The sequence below is a fragment of the Pholcus phalangioides genome, unplaced genomic scaffold, assembly GCF_987345545.1.
Source record: "Pholcus phalangioides strain wild (caught in Gottingen) unplaced genomic scaffold, Ppha-v1.0 ptg000017l_1, whole genome shotgun sequence".
In the NCBI taxonomy this organism is placed as follows: Eukaryota; Metazoa; Arthropoda; class Arachnida; order Araneae; family Pholcidae; genus Pholcus; species Pholcus phalangioides.
The window spans coordinates 9306177-9331027 of NW_028301610.1; the positions used below are offsets into that span (position 1 = coordinate 9306177).

Here is a 24851-nt window from a genome sequence, read left to right on the forward strand (position 1 = left end):
GGCACGCATTGAATAGTATTAATTAAATTTGCTTTATTTGAATTGAAAAAATGGAGTGGGGCATTAATGGGAAAATTGAATCACAGGATGGCGAAAGTTGCCACAGACTAGCGAGAATTGAGTTCACTTACTAAGAATTGACACAATTTAGTGAACTTTGGTAGCGGACTGGTGAAACTTGGTACTATAGCCGATGTAAGAAATTGTTTCTTGAATAAAGAAGAGGAAGAAATCTAGAGAGAGAGTGCTTATGATGTCTTAAGACAAGAAGTATTGAAAAAATTTCGATAATATTACCGACGTAAATACTATTTGGTGAATATTGGTTCCATTCGACGAATTTCGCTACCAGATTGGCGAAACTTCCAAAATTTTAATCATAATTCCAGTTATTTTCAAGTTTTCAATTCAAAATCGAATCACAATTGATGCAAATTTTTTCAGTTCTTCAAATCTATGAGAATGTTTTCAGTATCATCATGCTCATCATCATCAACAATTTTCAATACACTGCTGGATGTAGGTGGCTGCAGTTGACTGCAGACCTAAGTTTTTAGTTTACAGGGTTGTAAGTCCTAATGTGGCCTTTATCTCATCAACCGTTCACCGTAGAAGTGTGATTTCAATTTAAAGAAATGCTTCAAAAATCGCTGTACCAGTTTTGAGAGTGAAAATACAGTGTCACAAAGCAAAAAATATAAATTCTGATACGAACACCCTTTCGTCAAAAGCCTCGTTAGTAAGTTGTTGCCCTGTGTTTCCTGAAGCTTACAATACTAACTAAACCCATGATTCTAAGTGCAGTATTCGCTGAGATATTTGAATTCAGAACACAGGGAAAAGTTGCGAAAGAACGGCATAAACTAACGTACAACGCTTCTATCCCTCGTTTATGCTGTTCTTTGCAAAGTTTTGTGATTTTTAAATTCAAACATCTCAAGGTATATAGCAGTTGGGAACACGTTGAACTTTTTTTGTTGGCCTTATAAGAAACAGGTGCAACAATTTTCTAATTGGAGTTTCGAGGACAGGGTGTCCGTATAAAAATTTACATGTTTTTATTTTGTGACACACTGTATTTCCACTCTCAAAACTGGTGCAGGGTGATTTTTGAACACATTTTGAGCAGTTTTTAAACTGGAACCATTCCTCTACGGCGCACAGTTGATGAGATAAAGGCCGCATTAGAACTTGTAGGACACCTTGTAAGAATGGCAATATACGTATATAATATTATTGGTCATATTTGCTTTACTTATCATTGAAAATTGAAATGAAGCATTAATTAAGTGGGAATCGACACACCCGAGATGGTGAAAACCCGGCACCATTTGGTGAATTTCGGGAGCCAATTGGCGAAACTTTCAACACAAACCAATATTAATGCGATACATCATCAAAGTTTTCGGTAGCAAAATCAGGAAAGCTTATCTTCAACGCGCTTGGATTGTAAGATTTCCTGGAATTGTTTGAGACAGAACATCGCAAACAACACGAAAACTGAAGAATGGTTTCATATATACTGAAAGTCTCATAAACAACACCACGCGAAGTTTACAAGAGCTTTGAGTACAGCGTTACGGACTTTAATCTTGCTCAACCAAATACATAATCTCTAAACTGTTATATATGTCTGAGTGGTCTAGTGTTCCACGTGCTATGATGGTGATGATGATGTAACGCTAATTACAAAGATACACACACACATACGCATAAACCATCATGTAACGCTTCCAAACTCGCTTTTATAACCACCGCCGTGTTTTATTGTATTTCTACCCTTGTATTTTCCTTCGCGTAATTTTCTGCCCTGAATAACTGAATAATTACTGAACCCTCTTTCGAGAATATAAAAGGCATTGTTTCGAAGGTACATGCATGGATGCACGAAGGATAATGGATAATTTTGGGATGTGGTATCTATATAGCCTCTAAAACAGATGCTGAAGTTTCTTGCTCGGATGCTATTCTTATGGTTAACGGGGAAATACCGCGTTCTCTGTGGATGGTGTATATCTCGCGGTGTTACAAATAGTTACATGATATAACCGTTAAAAATACACGTGTACCCCTTTAATTAAAGAGTTTTGTGTTGAAAATGAAAAGAGGTAGGTTTATGTGTGTGTAAAATACTCTAGTATTCTCGCCGAATCTGGCAAATTAATGGCGTGGGCGGATTATGCATTGAAAAGGCCTTGATATTTTTAATATTTTGCATAAATGACGAAATAAATGCATATGAATGAATATCATATATACAGGGTATCATTGATTTCATTATTCTTTACTAGAGCCCGCTGGAAAAAAAGTCAGTGGACGCCACAGTATCAAACTTTAGTAAAGCCGGAATTATATTATAAAAGTTTGATAATAGCTCTTTTATAAAACTTAAAAAATCCAACCAATAAATATATTGGTTACATTCGAGCAAATGCAACCGATGATCTTATTCGTTGCATTTTTCAAGTTTTATAAAATAACATTTCAAAAACTTTTATAGTGTAATGCCGGCCTAAGGCCGGTATTACACTATAAAAGTTTGATAAAAATAATGTAACCAATAAGCACATCTGTTATACATTCGAGCGAACTTGATTGATCCGCCTATTGGTTACATTTGTCAAGTTTTATAAAAGATCTTTTGTCAAACTTTAGTTCCAAAAATGACCGATACGAGCAAACATGATGCTTCTTAAAGTTATTAATAGGGAAATCATACATGGAAATGGTTGCGAAACAGTACTCGTGAACAACAGAATGTGAGTATCATTGCTGCGATCGGAAATGTCATTCGTTTTCATCGGCAGTATCATCTCGTGATCGTCGAATAATGATACCCATTCATTTTCTGACGAAGTTTTTGAACGACGAACTTTTAATATTCAAAAACATCTCAGCGAATATTGCACTTAGGAACGTTGAACCTTTTTTGTTGGCCTCAGAAGAAAACAGGTGCAACAACTTTCCAATTGGGGTATCGTGCATTGTATCAGGCAAATTTTCATCAAAAACGCAATAAACTTGCATACGAAACGCCATGTTTGGCACATTTCGACCATTTTTGATATTTTGTTTTGCAAAAATCGTCTCCCCTTGCTTTAAAATTTGACATAAACCAAATTAAATGTTGTTCCTCCCACCGGCTTTTTCTCGAGAGGGCTCTGAATAGAGTATACTTTAAGTAGAACCAGCCAGCATTATTATATGTAAAAACTTGATTTTTTGTTTCTTGAGGTCTATAGGCTTATTTGACCTCATGATACTCTACCCTTTCCATTCAACGGCTGGAACCTGCTATCCAGCGGGAAGCCAGAATTATGTTTGGTATTTTGTGTGTGTCCCGATGGTATAAAATATTTCAGTCAAGGTAGTTGTTTGCATGAGGGTTTCATAGGTGCTGCCATCTGTATTTCAAATCCGTTGCGCGTGACTATAATATTGGCGTGATTTTTTAATTGGTTCTGTCACAACATTTTAAAAACAGAATCAGACGGAGCTGGATAAAAATTGGATACGCCAGAGCTTCTGCAGCATTACAGTGTCACCGAAGACTCCGAGAGACCTGAAGGCATCTGCCTCAAGGTAACAAGATGGGTAAAGGCCTTTAACGGGAGAACCTCAATCTGAACGACAACTACTGCCTGTGAAATGTCTAACTGTTCTGAAGCAAATTCAACGATGTGGTTCTTCTATCTTAGTTCGAGTCTTAAAACAGGTATCCATAGTGCTCTTGAAATCTAGTCCCAGAGACTTAATTCCCGCGAATATGGGGGAATGGTAGAGAACTTCCTCACTATCGATTGAGAAAATCAGTCACAGCTCATGCAGTAATCGCTCAGAGATTCTTGACTGATCATCCAACAATGAAGGATTTTATTCAACTTCGTACTGTTTTGTAAGGCAATGCAGATGCACCGAAAATCTGCCGGAGTTCTTAATGAAACTGTAGTCAATTTTCAACCACAGATCTCTCTGCTGGTTCAGTTTTGAAATAATCGAGACTGTACTATTTTATAGACCTCTTGTTCACAATAGTCTTTGTTCTTGTCGTCAATGCGCACGCACATGTAGTGTGGAGGGACAGTCCATTTTTTTTAACAGGCTGGCTGATGCGAAGATGGATTTACGAAAAAGACAAAATTCAACCGCCCTTGCGGGGAATCGAACCCTCGTCCTTTCACTTGCCGGGTGAGCACCGTAGACCACTAGACTACAAAGGCAATGAATATCTCGATCTCTCATTAGAGCTCGTGTACACTGAATGGGACAGTACATGGACGGTCGGACCTAATTCAGGCCAAAATCTGGTGGCAGCGCCAGCAATTGTGAGCTTTGGCTTAAATTAGGTCAGATCGTCCAAGGACGGTCCCGTTCAGTGCACACGAGCTCGAAGGAGAGATTGAGATATTAGTTGACTTTGTAGTCTAATGGTCTAGAGCGCTCTCACCCGACGTGGGTTCGATTCCCCGCAGGGGCAGTTGAAGTTTCTCTCTTTAATAAATCCATCTTCGCATCAGCCAGCTGTTAAAAACCTTGGTATGGATAGCGGAGAGTGACATAATCCTCGGACAGCCTATTTGCTTTGAGGTAGGGTAGATATGTAACTGCAACATGTGGTACATGGAAGACACACTGACTGGCTTCATTGTAGTGCATTTCTACTTGCCGGTATTGAACCATCGGGTTTTTTTTTATTCATGCTGAATTAAATGGATACCCGGGACATAATTGATAGCTTCTTTTTTCCAATTAACTAGAGTCATTATTGTGAAAACGTGTAGAAAACCGAGTATCACACATAATAACCGTATCGTAATGGCATTAACAACAACAATAATAATCAAAATACCCAAAATAGGAACCTAATACATCTATTTTCCGTCTCAACCACCGTTAACTTGTCATTTGAAACATGATGTCTCCAATGGAAACTTTGTCGCCATCAGGGCGGTTATTGATGGCTAAAACTGTTCTCTCTCTTCGCTCTCTTTCTCTCTCTCTCCCCTTAAAACCGCCATTTTCGACTACTTCGGCGATTGTTAGTTACCACGTATTGCCAAAGCCAATCAGCTAAATTAATTTTGCGGTGTTCCGGAATGACAGATAGCATGTCATGTCACCGTTCTGAATCCATTTAGCTTGAAATCCTTTCCGGTTCTAGTGCCGATTAGCAACAGGATCGCCCCCTCACTCCCGTCGTCGGTGGAATTGCAATAATTACCCGATTCTCTAAAACCTTCACCAAAATGAAATTCCGGCAACCAAAAAGGATTCGAGTTGTGAGAATTTCCAGCAGAAAATCCAATCTTTCGTTGTTATACAGGAAAAGGTATCGAGACAATTCCGGAAATTGTCGTGTATCAAATTTTCGATGTCTCTTTCGCCGAAGGTAAATGCTTCGATTTTAGTAGTTTGGTAGCAACAAATATAAAATACTTGCACAGTATTAAAGGAATTCTCTGATTGCTGCTGTTGCAAACATTATATTCGAGAAAAAAAAAAATTAGTCATATCCAAAAGTAATATGAAATTAAATATGAAGATTAGTTCGTAAATTGGAGATTCGTAAAATCGAGTATTGAATGTATATGCAGTAAAACCTCGATAAGTCGTCACTCACATTATCGAAAAATTATGTTGGCTTAAGCGAAGTGCGTCAGTTTCAATATGCAACATTGTGAAAATCGTTCAAAAAATTTAAAGTAATATAACATTCATTAAAACATGAATTAAAATTAGAATATTAACAAAATTTATAGATTATACAAAAGAAAAAAATAGAAAATTTTAAAATATTTTTTGAGCTCTCAGTACTTAACTTGCTGTGGTAAAATATACTTTGATTTATACTAGTAAATTTTAATTCAGACTAATCACACAGAAACTGTTGGAATGGTTAACTTTTCATCACAACAAAACTCTTGCATATTAATTTTACATATACATGAACTTTGATTTTATGTTTTAATTATTCGTCAGTAGTTCATGATATAATTTTAAAGTAACCTTGAACACACACACACAGGACTCACTTTTGACTTGGAGGGGGCCCTGGGCAGAGAAAAGCAGACATTAGAAAACCTCAGCTTGGGAAAAAATGTCTGGTTTTGCAAAAAATATATTTTATTTAAATTTGAAGCCCCGAATTAGTGGGGCCCCATGCAGAATTCAGGTGCAGCTCGAACAGTCCCTAACGTATCAAAAACTTTGGTCATAAAATGTTTTCGTAAAATGAAAATTCTTTAGTGCCGTCTTAACGCATGGGACAACCGGACACAATAACGATAATGATATCTCGTTAAAATTTTCGAGATGGAGCATGTAAATTGGAAGCAAAATCATTCCTAGTCAGCTGGGGGGGGGGGGGGGGGCTCAGAAAGACCGATTTGCCCCAGGGCCCATGATGCTTTTAAGACGGCCCTGCTTCCTCAACGTGACTTCCGTTACTCGAGCTGTGCCGTTTTGGCACATAAGGCTTTTATCGTAACTTTTAATCATGTTGCAATGCTGCTATCAAGCTCCTTTTTTTTTTTTTAAAGGGAACCATACAAACATCATCTATTTCTCTCTCTCTTTCTCAAAATTTTTAAGTGACGAGTTGATCGAAATTTGTGACGAGTAAACGTGCGTTTAATAACATTGTTGTTTATGAAAACTGGACGGGACCGAAGAAAAACGACGACTTAACGCAGTTTTACTGTACATTTTCTCACACTCGAAAATCATATTTTTTCACGCAATATTTCACTTGAAAGGTTAATCTTTTCCCAGCTCTCTGTGCTTCCCGCCTTCACACTTGTCGTGGTTCCCTTAGAACAGCGTTTCTTAACCACCGGGCCGCGACTGATCTGCCGTTTCTTTTTCCCCCATTCATGTTCCGTTAATCATGTGTTTGACCGGGCTTTCCACTTACAAAAATAAATGAAATCGGGCCGCGGGCTTCCAAAGGTTGAGAACCACTGCCTTAGAATATCCCAGGACCGCAAGGGGAGCCATATGCTCTCAGGTCGAGCACGACTGCACCATTCGCCCTTCGCGTAAAGAACGCGAATGGACTTATATACGCCACACGAGAGAGACATTGAGCGATTATATTCTTTTTATCGTTCTTTTTTAAGAGAACCGGTTTAGCAAATGAGCGCCAAATCTTTCTCACTCGTGGTACTCAGCGTTATTTTGGCATCTTATGAATTTGGCTTCTAACCGCAATTCAGGAAGCCGATATGGCGACGAAAAGCCAATATGCACTAAGACTATGCTACTAGCAACCCTGGATTTCACAGTTAGTTTGAGAATTTTTTCAGTATCTCTTATCTCATTATAATTGTGTTATTTGTGCGAGCAGTGCTGATTTTTATCCATAAATCCAATTCATAAATATATATTTTAAATCAACTTTTGTTATATAGGATATATTCGAAAACTAAGTTATAGGTATTTTGTGAGAATAGCGAATTGTGTTATATCGAATAGCAAGGTTTCAAACATGGGTGATTCGGAAGGCGCTGGCAAATCTTTAAAAGATGGTTGAGTGGCTTAAAAATGAACTTTTTTGTTTTGAATGTTTGTCCGTAAATGTTGCATTTAGGCGGTAGAAATCTCTGTTCAGTTCAGTTGATGATATCATTTTTCTGCCTTAAAAATACTTTATTTCCCTGCTTGGATTTCTCAGGGCATGTGAATACTGAATTTGAAGATGTAGTTGATATAAGGATTTGCCGAAAGAATGAGCAAGTAACTTTTTACGTGCATGATTCCTGACCGAACACCGGTCTTCTGACTCGTATCACCCCTGCTAGCAATCAAAGATCACATGCTTTGTCACTAGGCCCCCCCCTTTAGGGGCCCACCGTGACACATGTACAGTTATTTTTTCTTTTTTGTCGCTGTGGTGGTCGAGTGGTTATAGTGACGGACTCGCGATGCGAGGATCCGGGTTTGAACCCCACAGTGGTGGTCGGCTGAAGTTGGTTTTCTGTGGTTCCCAACTTCAAGGCGCAAATGCGAGCCGATCTCCCCGTTAAAAAGTCTCGCCACAGAGAGCAACAGTCCTACAACGAAAAATCATTCAATCATAACACTTCACTCATAGTTTGAAAAACTGGTGGCAGATGGCAGCACTAAACATAACAAACATTACAGAGAAACAAAAAAAACTTCACGTCAGGTTTCACTACACGTACACGCACATTCCCGCATGTACCGATTCGTTGGAGGTTCCGCGGGGGTTGTGGGCGGGGTGCATGTGTGGTGTAGCAGTAGTAGGTAGGGCAAAAAAGGGCTCGGGGATCCATGATGTTCTTAAATCAGCCACCTCGTTGGGCAATTTGCCTGTTGTGGTGTTGTATTTGTATGTATTTTTTTCGCTCTAACCACACATGCTCATCACTAGGTCCCCATTGTAACCTTCGCTAAGCTTCCATTCCAATGAGCTTATATCGCGCAAGAGACCTAGCCTACTATGAATGGTGCTCTGTTAAATCTGTGCATCGATCGGAGCATGCGCTCGAACGTTTTTGTGATTCAAAAGTCCAAGTACAATTTTGTGGTTGTCCGTCTCCACCGTCATTCCACATGCATCAATTGCAGACAAGTACCAGTGAAACATAACAATGCAGCGAATTAAATTTTAAGCAGAAAATGAAACCTTCTACTAGAAAAATAATGTTTTCAGTTGCACTAAACAGCCCTCTACCACCTTAACGTAGCATTTACGGACGCACATTCTATGCCCAATGATATTTTGTGACCCCCTGTCTATTACCATTAAAAGTTTAGCGATAACTTTTCGAATAACACTATAGAGACAGATAGATAATGATAATAATAAGAAAGATACAGATAGCCATACTAACTCGAGGTTCTTCTTCTGAACGTCGAACTCATCGAAAGTGATTTCCACAATGTCATCCGGGCCACCCATGAAGCTGTACAGAAGACAATCGATGTTATCATCGTAAGGTGTCGGCCAGTTCGGTGAGGTGAACACGCCGTAGTCCTTCCCATACGTGTCATCGAATATGATGCACTCACAGCCTTAAACGAGGACAAACATACTATGACGCGACATAGAATTTTGTGAATTTATTAAGGGTCGATCAAATGAAATATGCTCCATTGGCGGATGGGAAGATATGCAGTAAAACCTTTCAACAAGGGACACCTGTGGAACTAGACTTTGTCTCCTAAATAGAGGTGTCCGTTATTTAGATATAAATGAGTTCTTATTCAAAGGGACATGGATCAGGACATTCGTCCCTTAAATAGAGAGGATTTGACTGTATCCGATGGTGTAGCAGAATTAACTCAATCTACATGGAACCAGAATCTATGTGTTCCACAGAAGTCATTGTTGGTGTTCAGACAGGCATCAAACTTCTTTAAGAGATAATGAATGCCGTCCGTGAATAAAGACTTTGGACAGTTGCATTTGGGCTAGCTGCATAAAGCCATCAGAAAAGAACCCAGCGTGCTTGCTGATAAATCGCTTGATGGAAATAGATTCATGCAGCTTGTCCAATATGCCATTGTAACGAACTGACCAATACCTTCACTGCCGGTATCCATCATCTCTTCATGTTACTCGACTGGATTTCGTTCGATCGACCCTAATAGTAAAAATCATATTTGTCTCATAAAATGTTTTTAATCTATTAAAAAATCCTTATCAAACATGCTCAACATGAACACTTTTTTATAAGAGTCAATAAAGCACTGCCCAGTGTCACACAGTCACCAGGAAAAACCCTCGTCGTGTAAGTCAGCAAGGCGCCATTTTTTGATCCTAACAGGAAAAATCGAACAGTAACAGTGACTTGGAGGATTATCTACTACGTAATAAATCTTAAATTTTATGAGAGCCATTCGCGATCACCAACTTTATTCCAGATGACACAGATAAGGGAAGAGGAGGGGGGGGGGGGCTTGACAAGAGAGTTGATGAGCACCGCGAGATATACACTGTATTTACTGGAAAGGAAGGGTAAGCGTGGGTAGAACTTTCTTTTTTCTTGGGATATCTAAAGATTTCTTTCCTTCAAAGAACGTACTTTTGATTTCTGTGCCAACTGCAAAATATATTGGATCCAATTTACTTACCCGCATTGACAGCTTTGGTGGCGATAAAAAGCGAGAACTGCAGGGCCATGACTAACGATACTACCGCCATCTAGAACAAAAAAAATATATGTATGTATAAATCACCTTTAACAGATAAAACCGTTTTTTTATTTTACTTTTCTCTCCCCGTCTTAACCTTAAAATTATATTTTTCTTCAAAGAATTTCTCCTATATATATTTTTTTTTTTTTTGACGCTTCGACAGTGGAAAATATTTTAACACTTTCACAGTTGATTTAGTTCTCCGTTTGAGTGATTTCTAAAAAGACAAAAGAGCGTAGACGCTACTAATATTTTGTGCCGTGTACAGACCCTAATCCGGGACACTTTTGATGGGCTGTTTACATTGAATATATTGCGAAATGTACTGGGTGGTTATAAAATACCTTTCCCAATTCATTTTACAAGCCCCTAGCGGCTGCAAAAATGGACGAATGCAAATGAAATTTGAGATATAAGTATTTCAGAGTATGCTGCTCTCAAAGTCAACCAAATCAGAGGTTTTCAGACGTAACGAAGCTATTTCATTTCGTTACGATTCCGAATCTTTCACAAGCCGATTGTTTTGACTCAGAAAAAATTTTGAATCTTGTAACTCGTACGGATTCTAAATCTTTCGACTCTGAAATCTGAAAGAATCTGGATCTTTAAATTCTTAAAATATTCCGAAATTTTTTAACCATACGCATTATGAATCCTTCAACTCATGAGACACTCTGAATCCTTTACCTCGCAAAAAACTAGATCCTTTAAATCGCGGGAGACTGGATCCTTTTAACATGCAGAATACTGAATCCTTACCTCACAGAAGACTGACTTCTTCAACTCGTGAAATACTCTGAATCTTAGAATCCTTTATATCACAGAAATTTAATCTTTTAAATAGCAAAAAACTTGATATTTTACCTCGTGCAAGACTGGATCCTTTATCTCACGGAAGACTGGATCCTTTTCTTCACATGAGACTGAATTCTGCAGCTCACAGGATACCTAGAATCCTTCAACCTAAGAGACTGCAGATCCATCTCAACTCGAAAAAGACTCAAAATTCTCCGACTTTTACAAATTCAAAGTTTTCCTGATCGTAAAAGATTATATTGAATCTTTCACCTCGTACAGCTTCTGTTATAATTAGCCAGACAAACTAGTCTGAGAGAGTCGCGTTATTAGACCGAGCCTATCACAAACCAAAGAAGCATCAGCCGTCTAGAAAGTAGCTTTATTCTCTAGGATCAGCATCACCTTTGTTTTGGTGCTTCAAGTGAATTTAACACAACTTTAAATGTTTGTAGGCTACTTTTTTTTACTACATCACCAACTCTGGCCATATCGCTATATTGCAATTTACTGCCATGGGTTGGAAATGAAGGCGCTGTCTATCGCTTCAAGATCGTTAGGGAAAATATCTTATCTATATCCTCTTTCGGGTTTGAACCTGGGACCGTGACAGTAACCTTCATAACATAACATAACATAATTTATTTGTTACGGTGGTAGACGAGCATCTTACCACCACGCCACGCCACTCGGGCGCATACTTTACTGGAAAGTCATTTACTTTTCAAAGTAAAAAAGAATATCTCCAAATAGATATCGACAAAAATCAGAAAAACCAAAACATCTAGCATCCGATATAAACACTAAAAGAAAAAACCTGAGCTCCCATTTATCCAAATGTATAGTTTGAGTGTTATGCATGTTGAAAATGACTCGGAACATTGAAATCAATGATGAATTCCACAGCATGTGTTTCACATCCAGTGAAATTCCCTTCGCAGATTGAAAACGCTTTAGTATTGTGTCAAAAGTATCGACGATCCTCATCATTTTACGTCTGCGTTTATAATTCATTGTTGCTAACGTCCATTCATTTCTATTGCATCGTAAATCTTGCTGTTGCAGAGACGTACCTACCACGTATAAAATTCTAAAAGGAACGATGTTATATCATCTATTTAATCTCTCCTTATTCCTGTTTCGTGCATGAACCCTGACCTTATACTGCTTATGACCTATTATTATACCTCTGATATATCTTGATGAGTTATGTTTTTGGTGGGAAAAGGTTTGCTGCTGACCCTTAGGTATTAGCAGAGGCGGTTCGCTGCAGAAAATTCTAAAGGGCGCCAAAATGGTTTTGCATTTTATTACGATACGGGTAATCTAATAGTTTTGTAATCTCTCTAGTCATGTTATTTTTTACATTATCTGTAGATAATAGTAATCGGTGAGATGCCGTCAGGTCCCAGGTTCGATCCCAGGGAAGAATATAGATAAGATGTTTACCCTTACGAGCTCGAGGCGACCACCGATAGATGGCACTTTTATTTCTAACCCAAATCGTTAGCGATATGGCCGGATATGATGTATGGTGAAGTAGCCATTTAGAGATAAGTGTTGTATCAACGCAATATTAATGTACGTAATTTGTGCAGTGAGCCTAACCAACATCATCTATAGCAGAAAGCCTCCGCATGAGACTCGTGACGTCATTGGAGAAGTTATTTCACCTGTAGATATTGGATATAGCAGGCCGACGCATGCGATATCTTTATTACCTCAAACCTAATTCTGTAAAAATGAACTGAGCGGCACGTTAAAAGATCGCATGAGTGACCAACAAGAGGAGGTATTGTGAATTGTAGTACGGTTCCACAGCACTTACGTAACCCGCGTTACATTTCCAGATCACTTCAGTGAACCGCGACAGATAGAGTGACCTGTGACACTGTTCCACACCACTGAAGTGAACCACGGCAGCCCAAGTCGATGAGATACTCGGCTAAAGTATCAAAGGACGTTTAAAGGTGTCGCAGGTTCGATACCCGTCCGTTCTTGTCATTCCTAACACAGGGACAGGGGTATAACGGAAACGACGACATGACCACAGAAAAAGATCACTACCGCAGGGAGTTTGAGCCCCACATCGAAGGGTTAGCGCACCAACCTCTCGGTAAGTATAAAAAAAAGGCTGCCGTTCGGAAACAGCAATAAATTGTAGGTCCCGGTCTAACTAGCCCTCGCGTGCAGAAAATGACCGTGGTGTAACAAAAATGATCAAACCATCGAACCACACTGCATTTACTGATCGCTTAAGTGACGTGCGGCACTGTTCCAGAGCACTTAAGCGGTCCGCGGTGCAGTTCCCCATCACTCAAGTTACCCGCGGCACAGTTCTGGCTCACTGAAGTGGCCCGCGGCACGTTTTCAAACAAATGAAGTGGCTCGCGCTCTTTTAAATATTGTGAGCACCCTTGATTTAAATTAATAACTTAAAATTTCCTAGGAGGCGCACCTTCACGCGTTCTTCAGGAGACGTCTCTGGCTCTTGGGGTGCTCCTGAATGTGTGATTATTGGATCTCTTTCATATAACAGAGCAGTGTTACCAAACATGGTGTCGTGCGATAAGTCAGGGATGCCCCGAGTTACTTTGAGGGAAAAATTGCATCTCGCAATCGGGAAATTGCACCTGAGCACCCAGGGGCCTAGATGAAAAATAAGACCCGTAGTAACAACACGGAATCTCGAAGAAAAAAATTCCATATTTTTTTCGCGAAGAGATGAAAATTCGATTTTTGAAAAGAAATTTTCTTTCGCAAAAATTATTTTGAAATTTCTTTAAAAAATATCGAATTTTTTTTTTTCACTCTAGGCAAAAACCGTGTTTCTATTCTCTTCGAATTTAACGCATGGGAAATTGATTGAAAAGATTTCGCCCCGTGTAAATATTTACCTAAAAGATGAAAAATTTCGTTTTCTCCGAGTGAAAATTTCGTCAAAAAAATCATTTTCTTATGTATAATTAGCATATGAAAACATACAAGAATGCATTATCCGTTCCTTGAATGAGATTTCGATGTATGTGAAATATTTTCAGCAATAAAAATTTACGTAAAAATTACTTTTTATTTTGTGTGGGGAATTTCCCAATCCGCGGAAACAATAATTGAGAAATTCAACGACAAGGAGGTAATTATGAGTATTTAAAATAAAATAGGTAAAAATAATAATAAATTCCTAACTAATTATTCCTTTAGTTTCGGAGAAATAAACAAAACGGTTATTGTAATTGAATTATCGATTCGATTAATTTCGAGCTAATTAAATTATTTCCAGACCCGCTTATGAACGCTATTACCTTCAATAATAGCGGTAAAATAATGAAGTTTTAATTAGAAATACGGAGAATAAAGTTTATTGTAATGGCTGTTTTTTGATAGTCGATATTGTCGGAATTTGAAACCGTTTCCAACGATGACTGATTTTATTCTATTTTATTTTATTTTCACTATGGTCATTTTGTGGTCAATCTGAAAGATTGCAGTCACTATCGGACCTCTTATTCAATTTACAAAACAGAACCACAAGTTTACCACCAGAAATCTTCATAGTACAGGGTGTCCTATAAATTCGTAAATAGTATAAAAGTTCATAAAAATCGAAGGACTTGGTATATTTAAAATGCGTTTTGCGGAAGAGTTACTCTCACGAATGAGGTTTTTGGTTCTGAAGAAATATATAGTTCAAATTTTTGTCGATAGGGGGCCAGAATAACCGCTTCGGAAAGCGTGATTGGACCTGAACCTTGCTTTAATCCCTTCTGCGTCCGAAAAGTTCGTAAACTTTTAGCCGGTGATTTGTGGCTGAGGTGAAACACAACTTCTCCAATACCGTTTTATCCACCAATGTAAACATCACAATACCAAACCTTATGTAAGGAAAGTAACGGGAGAATTCAGGAAGGAGCTGTTAATCGTACGCCCTGCATTTTATAGGACTCTGGTTTGCATATTTCCAGTGATTTTCTTTCGTGCCGTCTCCCCTACACATCGACAAAAAATTTAAAATTAACTTTTTTCCTGTACCAAAAAAATTTCCTCTCGTAAGGATAACTTCTTCGCAAACCACATTCAAATATTTTCCAATTCCTTTATGAATTTTTAAACTATTTACGAATTTTTACGGGAAACCCCCCCCCCCCGTAGATTCAGTTTTCTTAACAATTTTAGAGAAATTTGGACATCTCTATTGTACCAATTTCTTCATTCTCAACTCTATGTAGGCTGATCTAATTGAACTATAACATTATATTCTTGAGGCTTCTCAAGACGTATTTCGTCACGAACTCACGCACCGATTTTTTTTGAAAAAAAAAAATGTTTTTAAAATATAAAAAACTTCGAAGATAGTTCGGTAACAACACACGGTGAAAGCATTTCAAAGGTTTCTTGGAGTAAACGTTTTACTCAGCAGCAATGTCACGCGTGTGTTTTTGTTATATTGCTTAACACACACACAAAGGTGCGACTCTTCTTAGGAGCACAAATACTTTAATATTTCTCACACAAATATAGATACTTTTTATATTTCAGTGCTCTGCCACTACGCTATAGAAGCAGATAGATTATATCTTCCTTGGAGCGTATATATGCTGAACCGTACCGTGCGATGAACGGTGATTTGAACTTGAACTACCAGACAGATACCCACGGTGAACGGTGACTGCAAACTGCTCGTGGATGACAACAACGCCACCAGATGGCGACATATATGTAGAGAAAAATGCTCTTTCCACTTGTTAACACAAGATATACTGAAAATTGACTGTTCATACGAAGATGCCAGACTACTTTACCCCACACAAACTCCGGCCATACAGGAATTTACTACTGATCGAGTTGGGTAGGAAATGAAAGTGCTACCGATCAGTGGTCGCCTCAGGTTCAATAGGGATAAGAGTCTGTTATATATGTCGTACTCCAGCAATGAACACGCGGAGCCTTCATGGTAGTAGACGAGCATCTTACCACTGCGCTACTCGAGCACATCACGTACGGATTTTTGGAGAGAATTGTATTAACAAGTGGAGAAGACGTCTTTCCCTACTTATACATGTCGCCATCTGGTGGCCTTGGTGTAATCTACGAGCCATTAGTTGATTGCACTGTCCATCGCACGGTAAAGTTCAGCATATATGCGCTTCAAGGAAGAAATACTTGACATGCTTCTATAGCGTAGTGGTTGTATACTCGTCCCGAATGTGACAGGGCGTGGGTTCGAGTCCCCGTATAGTTAAAGGTGGATATTTTTCTTTCCAAAAATTAGTATCTTCACATAAACAACCAGTTTTTAGTATTTCTTGTATTAATAAGTGCATAGGACATATTTCTCTGCACACCATATTATAACCCTTTCCCCAGCATAATTTAATTATTTTCACGTTAGAAATGACACATTAGAAATCACTATTCTGTACTTTAAAATTCTACATCATTGTGGAGTAGACACATAAAAAAAATTTCCATCGAGCACTCTAAGGTTTACTAAATTTTGAATTCAACCCATTCAGCGAGATATCTCGTCAATGCCGGCGAGACGATTTTTTTAGTTCTCGTACCTTTCAAATTTTCGAAATCAAGTCACACTGCCGGTAACAAATGAAGTTCAAAACGGCCGCAAATACGGAAAATAAAATTATAGATGATGGTAAAATCTTTTTTTTTCCTCGTAAAAATGATTAAAGCCACACTCACAGTTTACCTCTTAAAAATATTTTATATGAGGTGCGCGCTCGCTTCAGTCGCGCAAAAACCGGGAAAAAAAAAGCACCGCAATGTTTTTATTGTTTATGGCATGGAGGGGGGGGGTGCGTATCCAATTTATTTTCCGGAAGAAAACCGCTTCCTGACTGGGTCCCGGAAAAACTGGAAGAAAAAAAAAAAATCTCCCGGCGTTAAACCCACCTGCGACTATTCTTCAAATTCTTTGGGCCTTATATATTTATTACTATGAAATCCACAGGCCTGAACACATAAGAGAGACGATGCAGTTTTATTATTATATTTTTTAAAGTTGCAAATACTAACGTGGAATTTATTTCATTTTTTAAAGGAAACTGTTCAGAAAAAATATTTTGTTACTTCATTTAAGACACTTGCGAGTTTTATTTTATTTTTGCAGAGAAATATAATTTGATAAGATGTATTTTTATTAAGAGTTTGAGCTCAGTAGTATCGGGCCCGGTATACCGCCGGAAGTGACGTCACACTTCCGGTGTTGAGATATAGTACGAGGTGTCTTATCTCTTTTCCGGTGTTAAGTGGCAGCTGTTGTTAATTAAATGACTTCCGGTGTTGAGATATAGTACGAGGTGTCTTATCTCTTTTCCGGTGTTAAGTGGCAGCTGTTGTTAATTAAATGACTTCCGGTGGTGAGATATAGTACGAGGTGTCTTATCGCACTTCCGGTGTTTAAGTGACATCTGTTGTTAATTATCCGACTTCCGGTGTCTTATCGCTATTGGCTGTTGCTGCCTTATCGCTATCGACTTCCGATGTTTATTAAGTGGCATATGTTTTCTATTAAGATACTTCCGGTGGTGAGATATAGTACGAGGTGTCTTATCGCACTTCTGGTGTTTATTAAGTGACCTCTGTTGTGTATTAGGTGACCTACGCTGCTTATCTCTACAGAATGCCGACATCCGGTCATTAAGTGACATCTGCTTTCGATTAAGAGACTTCCGGTGTCTTATCTCTATTCCGGTGTTTATTAGGTGACCTCCGTTGTTTATCTCTACAGAATGCCGACTTCCGGTGTTTAATAAGTGACATCTGTTGTTCATTACGCGACTTCCGGTGTCTTATCTCAATTCCGGTGTTTATTAAGTGACATCTGTTGCTCATTAAGCGACTTCCGGTGTTTATTAAGTGACATCTGTTGTTCATTAAACGACTTCCGGTGTCTTATCTCTACTATTTTCTATTAAGAGACTTCCTGTGTCTTATCGCCATTATTTTTTACTTCTGTGTTGACTTATTTCTATTGGTAATTAGGGACTACGGATCATTGAGGACTACGGACGCTGTAAATATTTTTGACAAGCTTCTAGACGTATCGAGTGACTATATTTTGAAAAAACGGGACATTTCACTCCAGAGCGTTTCCACCATCTAAGAGGGGGCTTTTGTCCTAATTTCCGGTTTTTGCCAGAATTCTCACCTTGTCTCGGCACTTCCCGTCTCTTTCCTTCCCCCAATGATATGTGTTTTGACGACGTTATGTTACGACTTTAAAGCATGTCTTTACGCCCCTGTTATCACTGTTATTCGCTGATGTATTTATGTTCTCTTACTTATCCCTCTAGCTGACAGTGTTCAACCATATAGAAGGCATCCGTGCAAAGAAAGGATCCGAAAATTTTAGCAGTTCCTTTTATTCCAATTTGATTGTATTATGATTTCAAACGTATCCTAAAACAATGTATTTAGAAAAAAGAAAAATATCTAGTTAAGAATCTCAAATTTATTTACAAATCAAACTTCTATTTACCTCAGACTTGTCTCAGTAAATAGTTTGCATTATGTTGTTTGTCAGTCGTTATAACTATTTTTTCCAACTTGCTTCTCACCATACAATTTTTTTCTAATTCGCTGTCGATCTACTGTATTGCCGTTAACGCTGAATCGTTTTAAAATAAGAAACATTGTAGAAAAATTGAGAATTAAAAACGATTTAAAACAAATTTTAAAAAAGTAAAATAAAAATGACGTTTTATATAAAAAAAATTAATCGAAATAAGTCTTCAAAACAATAAAAATAAGATATAATTACAGAAATAAATAATTTTGAACGACTAAAAATAATAATCTAATATAAATAAAATAACAAAAGTAATGAAAAAATGAAACATGAAATAGTAACGATGAAAAAAAATGAAGGAGTGAAAAAAACTAACAATGAAAATAAAATGATTACACAAAGATAATAAAAATCAAATAGATAAAATAATTACGATGAGTAAATTAAATAAAGAATTAAAAAATAACAAAAGAACGAATAAAACTAATGTTAAAATTTGAATAATTAAAAAATTAAATGAAATAAAATAAAATGATAATACAAATAAAATAACAAAGACAAAAATCCAATAGATAAGATAAAGACATGAAAAAAAAAATTGAATAAATAAATGCAAAAACTATCAATAAAATTAACATAGCGGTAGTAAGAATAACAATGAAATTAAAATATTAAATGATTAATAAAATGAAGCAAAAACAAATGAAAATAAAAAATAATAATACTATGAAATAAATAAAATACTAACATAAATAGCTGTATTAACAACTGAAAAAATAAAACAGATCAAAATAATTAACTATGAGATGGTTGTTTGAATATATATTCTTACTAAATTTAAATGTATTCGAATGTGTTTCTCACCAAGCACCCTCGCTGCATACAACGATTTCAATATAACATTACTGAATTCTTCAGCGGAAACTTCATAGAGATTTTCATCACCACACTATAAACATTCAATTTTTCCTGATTTGAAGAAAGATTTTGCTGATTATATTCAAATACAAATACAACGCCACAACAGGCAAAATGCCCAAAGAGGTGGCTGAGAAAAAGATGCCCATAAAAATATTCTTGCAGCATTATTCCTTAGATATCACTGTTCCATACCATACATATGCACAAACATCTAAAGTGCACGCAGTCAACTGCTACCATTCACTGAAACGAACATTTTCTTAAAAGACGAGAGGAGAGGTTTCGGTTACTGATGACAATGATAAAGGCTAAAAAAAAATAAACTGCGGTTTCTGTTATGATGTGTGTCAACTAAAGAGTGGACATCCTTCATGACATTGGTGCGAGAAAGAATAAAAGTTACAATGTTCTCAGAAGCAAGTGTGTGTAACCAATAAAATAATTATACTCTAAGAAAAGGGATAAAAAAACATTAAAAGTGATAAAAACGATTGAAAAAAAAATTCAATATGAAAGTCAACTACCAATATGAGTCTTTTTTTTTTACTATTTCTAAATCGCATGTCATATCATAACTTAGAATGACTATATTATTAACTGAGCATTATTTCTCTCTAAATTATTTAGTAGGAATCTTTCATTCATTATTCCTTTCGTAAAAGTTCTCAGTGAATGCTTTCCCAAAACAGTTTTTGGTTTTCAATCTTTGATTCGGTTATACTCGATTTTTTTTTTTCTTGATGAAGGACTGAATTCTCAGTGGTTATCCTCTCATTCAGTTTACTATCTTTTACTAATTTTGACACATTCCACTTCAAATCAAATTGAATTTGTTCTTTTTATACATGTAGAAAAAGGTGAATTTATGAGAAACATGTTTACCATCTAGAGGCACCGAAGATTAAGCAAATTACGTTATAATTAAGGAAATAAATAAAATAAACAAAATATTAAAAAAAACGCACAACATTAGCAAGACAGAATTATTAATGTCAAATAAAAAATATAAAATAGACAAAGAAAAACACATACAAACACAACATAAATAAGACAAAATTCTTATCTTATGATGAAAAGTGCAAAAGAAACAAGGCTTTAAACATTGAAACAAGACAGATTTTACATTTACTTTCACACAAAATTACAAGATTTAACGAAATGAAATGATTTTTTATACATAAATTATTCTTCTTAGATTATTTTCATTTTTTCATATATTCAACGGAATGGGTTAAATCTCGTTTTTCTAGTTTTTCATAGATTTCACAGCGATGTTCAAGGCCTCACCTAACCGTTATGCTTTAAAACGAATCAATTAATTGGTTTGTTCTCCGACTGCCAAACAAGAGCAGCAATACTAAAGTTAAAAATTTCCATATTTATCTAATATTGTAAAATACACTTTGTTAGAGTTTTTTCAAATCTGGAGTAACTACGTCGATTGCATGTATTCTTTTCAAACAAATCAAGACGAATCTTCCGTATTAATTCTCTTCTCATACGGTGGTTATGAATTCATTTTTCTCTCATCTTTGAAATTACATAGGTTTCGATGTGATTCGCATATGATGGTTAGCTATGTATTTGTTCTCATACATTTCTGCATTTGTTTTGTCCATAGCTTTGATATTGCAATCATTTGCATCCATACTGCAATTTTCAACTTCTCTATTCCCGCGAAATCAAAGGGATTTTACTAAGATCATCGATTCATCCAACGTCTTTTAACTCATACTCTGGCTTGTTTTTTTTCTCTACTCCATAATATATTTTCCACTTTTATATTTAAACCCAAATTAACTTCCATTTTCTAAACTAAATTTTTCAAATGGATTTGGATTCATACAATTTTCGAATGATGTTCAATATGATGAGATTTAATTCAGCTCTTTCACGTGACATTCTTTCAATGCATTAATTTATTTCCATACATTTTACCTGATTTTTCAAATTACCAATTTTTTTTGATAAAAACACACTTATGTATAACTTTTCTGTATCATCTTTACCAATTAAAACAGAAAACCTTGATCGTTTTGAGTTACTAAAATACGGATTCGATTATTTTACTCTTTGTAGGCCTATACAAACTCAAACTTATATTTGGATCTCATCATTCGCTATGTTTCAAAGAATTATTTTTAGATAAAACTTGCATTTTCGATAAAAACAAATTTGCGTCGAGGTTTCTTTCTGCAATTTCTCTAATGTTTATTATCTCTGTATGGTTTTTTATTGTAAGCAAACAAATACACACACATACACATTACACAAATACGGGCCAATAACACACGAAAAGGAATTCAGAAGAAAAAGAAAAAAAGACATACACATATAACGAATATACACCATGTGGCCTCAAGGGACAGAATTTGAGAGTTTTTTGTCATGAATTTTATGAGTCTCAGCTATCAGCTAAATGACATCGAGGCTTGATAACTCCCATCTCGAACATCATATCAATTACGAAACACCCATATCATTAAATACACAGTGATTCTCACCCATATGACCATTAATGCTGGGGATTATACTTTGATTAAGACAAATTTTATCACTTTAAATTCACTTGAAACGTATATGCACCTGGTAAAAAATTTAATTCCCTCCTTCCCCCGTACAAGACTATTGAAAAAGACGATTAAGTCAGCAACATTTGTGCGTCATTCTTAACTTCAAGAATTTTGAAGTCCTATATTACGACACGATCTTAACCATTCGATGGGTTTATCATCCAAGATTGTCGTTTAGGACAGATACAAATAAGGTGAAAAAAAGGCGTATCATCTTATAGTGGAAGAGAAATCATTAACTACACAAGTATTACAGTGGGTTTATTCAGTAAAATAGTTAGTATGCTTTAAAAAAAAGGAATAAAAGAAAACATTAAAAAATTATAAAGAAACGCTAAAATTGCTTGCCACTTGCTACAATTACAATTTGGATTACCAACAAAAATAATTTTTAACACAATAATTTTTGTTCGTAATCCTTTGCAAGGATAAGGCAAACACACTTTTTGTCCAAGACATTGAAATTTTTCATCATATTTTTAACTTTTAATGTTTTTCTATAATTTTCAATTTTCAGTGTATTTTTGATCATTTTCAATGATTTTGCCAATTTTAGCGTTTCTTTATAATTTTTTAATGTTTTCTTTTATTCCTTTTTTTTAAAGCATACTAACTATTTTACTGAATAAACCCACTGTAATACTTGTGTAGTTAATGATTTCTCTTCCACTATATTGATGATACGCCTTTTTTTCACCTTATTTGTATCTGTCCTAAACGACAATCTTGGATGATAAACCCATCGAATGGTTAAGATCGTGTCGTAATATAGGACTTCAAAATTCTTGAAGTTAAGAATGACGCACAAATGTTGCTGACTTAATCGTCTTTTTCAATAGTCTTGTACGGGGGAAGGAGGGAATTAAATTTTTTACCAGGTGCATATACGTTTCAAGTGAATTTAAAGTGATAAAATTTGTCTTAATCAAAGTATAATCCCCAGCATTAATGGTCATATGGGTGAGAATCACTGTGTATTTAATGATATGGGTGTTTCGTAATTGATATGATGTTCGAGATGGGAGTTATCAAGCCTCGATGTCATTTAGCTGATAGCTGAGACTCATAAAATTCATGACAAAAAACTCTCAAATTCTGTCCCTTGAGGCCACATGGTGTATATTCGTTATATGTGTATGTCTTTTTTTCTTTTTCTTCTGAATTCCTTTTCGTGTGTTATTGGCCCGTATTTGTGTAATGTGTATGTGTGTGTATTTGTTTGCTTACAATAAAAAACCATACAGAGATAATAAACATTAGAGAAATTGCAGAAAGAAACCTCGACGCAAATTTGTTTTTATCGAAAATGCAAGTTTTATCTAAAAATAATTCTTTGAAACATAGCGAATGATGAGATCCAAATATAAGTTTGAGTTTGTATAGGCCTACAAAGAGTAAAATAATCGAATCCGTATTTTAGTAACTCAAAACGATCAAGGTTTTCTGTTTTAATTGGTAAAGATGATACAGAAAAGTTATACATAAGTGTGTTTTTATCAAAAAAAATTGGTAATTTGAAAAATCAGGTAAAATGTATGGAAATAAATTAATGCATTGAAAGAATGTCACGTGAAAGAGCTGAATTAAATCTCATCATATTGAACATCATTCGAAAATTGTATGAATCCAAATCCATTTGAAAAATTTAGTTTAGAAAATGGAAGTTAATTTGGGTTTAAATATAAAAGTGGAAAATATATTATGGAGTAGAGAAAAAAAACAAGCCAGAGTATGAGTTAAAAGACGTTGGATGAATCGATGATCTTAGTAAAATCCCTTTGATTTCGCGGGAATAGAGAAGTTGAAAATTGCAGTATGGATGCAAATGATTGCAATATCAAAGCTATGGACAAAACAAATGCAGAAATGTATGAGAACAAATACATAGCTAACCATCATATGCGAATCACATCGAAACCTATGTAATTTCAAAGATGAGAGAAAAATGAATTCATAACCACCGTATGAGAAGAGAATTAATACGGAAGATTCGTCTTGATTTGTTTGAAAAGAATACATGCAATCGACGTAGTTACTCCAGATTTGAAAAAACTCTAACAAAGTGTATTTTACAATATTAGATAAATATGGAAATTTTTAACTTTAGTATTGCTGCTCTTGTTTGGCAGTCGGAGAACAAACCAATTAATTGATTCGTTTTAAAGCATAACGGTTAGGTGAGGCCTTGAACATCGCTGTGAAATCTATGAAAAACTAGAAAAACGAGATTTAACCCATTCCGTTGAATATATGAAAAAATGAAAATAATCTAAGAAGAATAATTTATGTATAAAAAATCATTTCATTTCGTTAAATCTTGTAATTTTGTGTGAAAGTAAATGTAAAATCTGTCTTGTTTCAATGTTTAAAGCCTTGTTTCTTTTGCACTTTTCATCATAAGATAAGAATTTTGTCTTATTTATGTTGTGTTTGTATGTGTTTTTCTTTGTCTATTTTATATTTTTTATTTGACATTAATAATTCTGTCTTGCTAATGTTGTGCGTTTTTTTTAATATTTTGTTTATTTTATTTATTTCCTTAATTATAACGTAATTTGCTTAATCTTCGGTGCCTCTAGATGGTAAACATGTTTCTCATAAATTCACCTTTTTCTACATGTATAAAAAGAACAAATTCAATTTGATTTGAAGTGGAATGTGTCAAAATTAGTAAAAGATAGTAAACTGAATGAGAGGATAACCACTGAGAATTCAGTCCTTCATCAAGAAAAAAAAAAATCGAGTATAACCGAATCAAAGATTGAAAACCAAAAACTGTTTTGGGAAAGCATTCACTGAGAACTTTTACGAAAGGAATAATGAATGAAAGATTCCTACTAAATAATTTAGAGAGAAATAATGCTCAGTTAATAATA

The 24851-nt window shown here is 35.9% G+C and overlaps 1 protein-coding gene across 2 annotated transcripts in view; it reads right to left on the reverse strand.

The window, feature by feature from the left end:
• The window catches only part of LOC149072222 (suppressor of lurcher protein 1-like), a 221615-nt gene that overhangs the window by 75171 nt on the left and 121593 nt on the right, over positions 1-24851 (reverse strand). For both annotated transcript variants that reach the window (XM_089246564.1, XM_089246563.1), the window contains exons 4-5: positions 10099-10168; positions 8856-9036 (exon numbers count right to left, since the gene is read on the reverse strand). In XM_089246564.1, coding sequence (XP_089102690.1) covers positions 8856-9036; positions 10099-10168 — 251 coding nt within the window. The remainder of the gene's footprint in view (positions 1-8855; positions 9037-10098; positions 10169-24851) is intronic.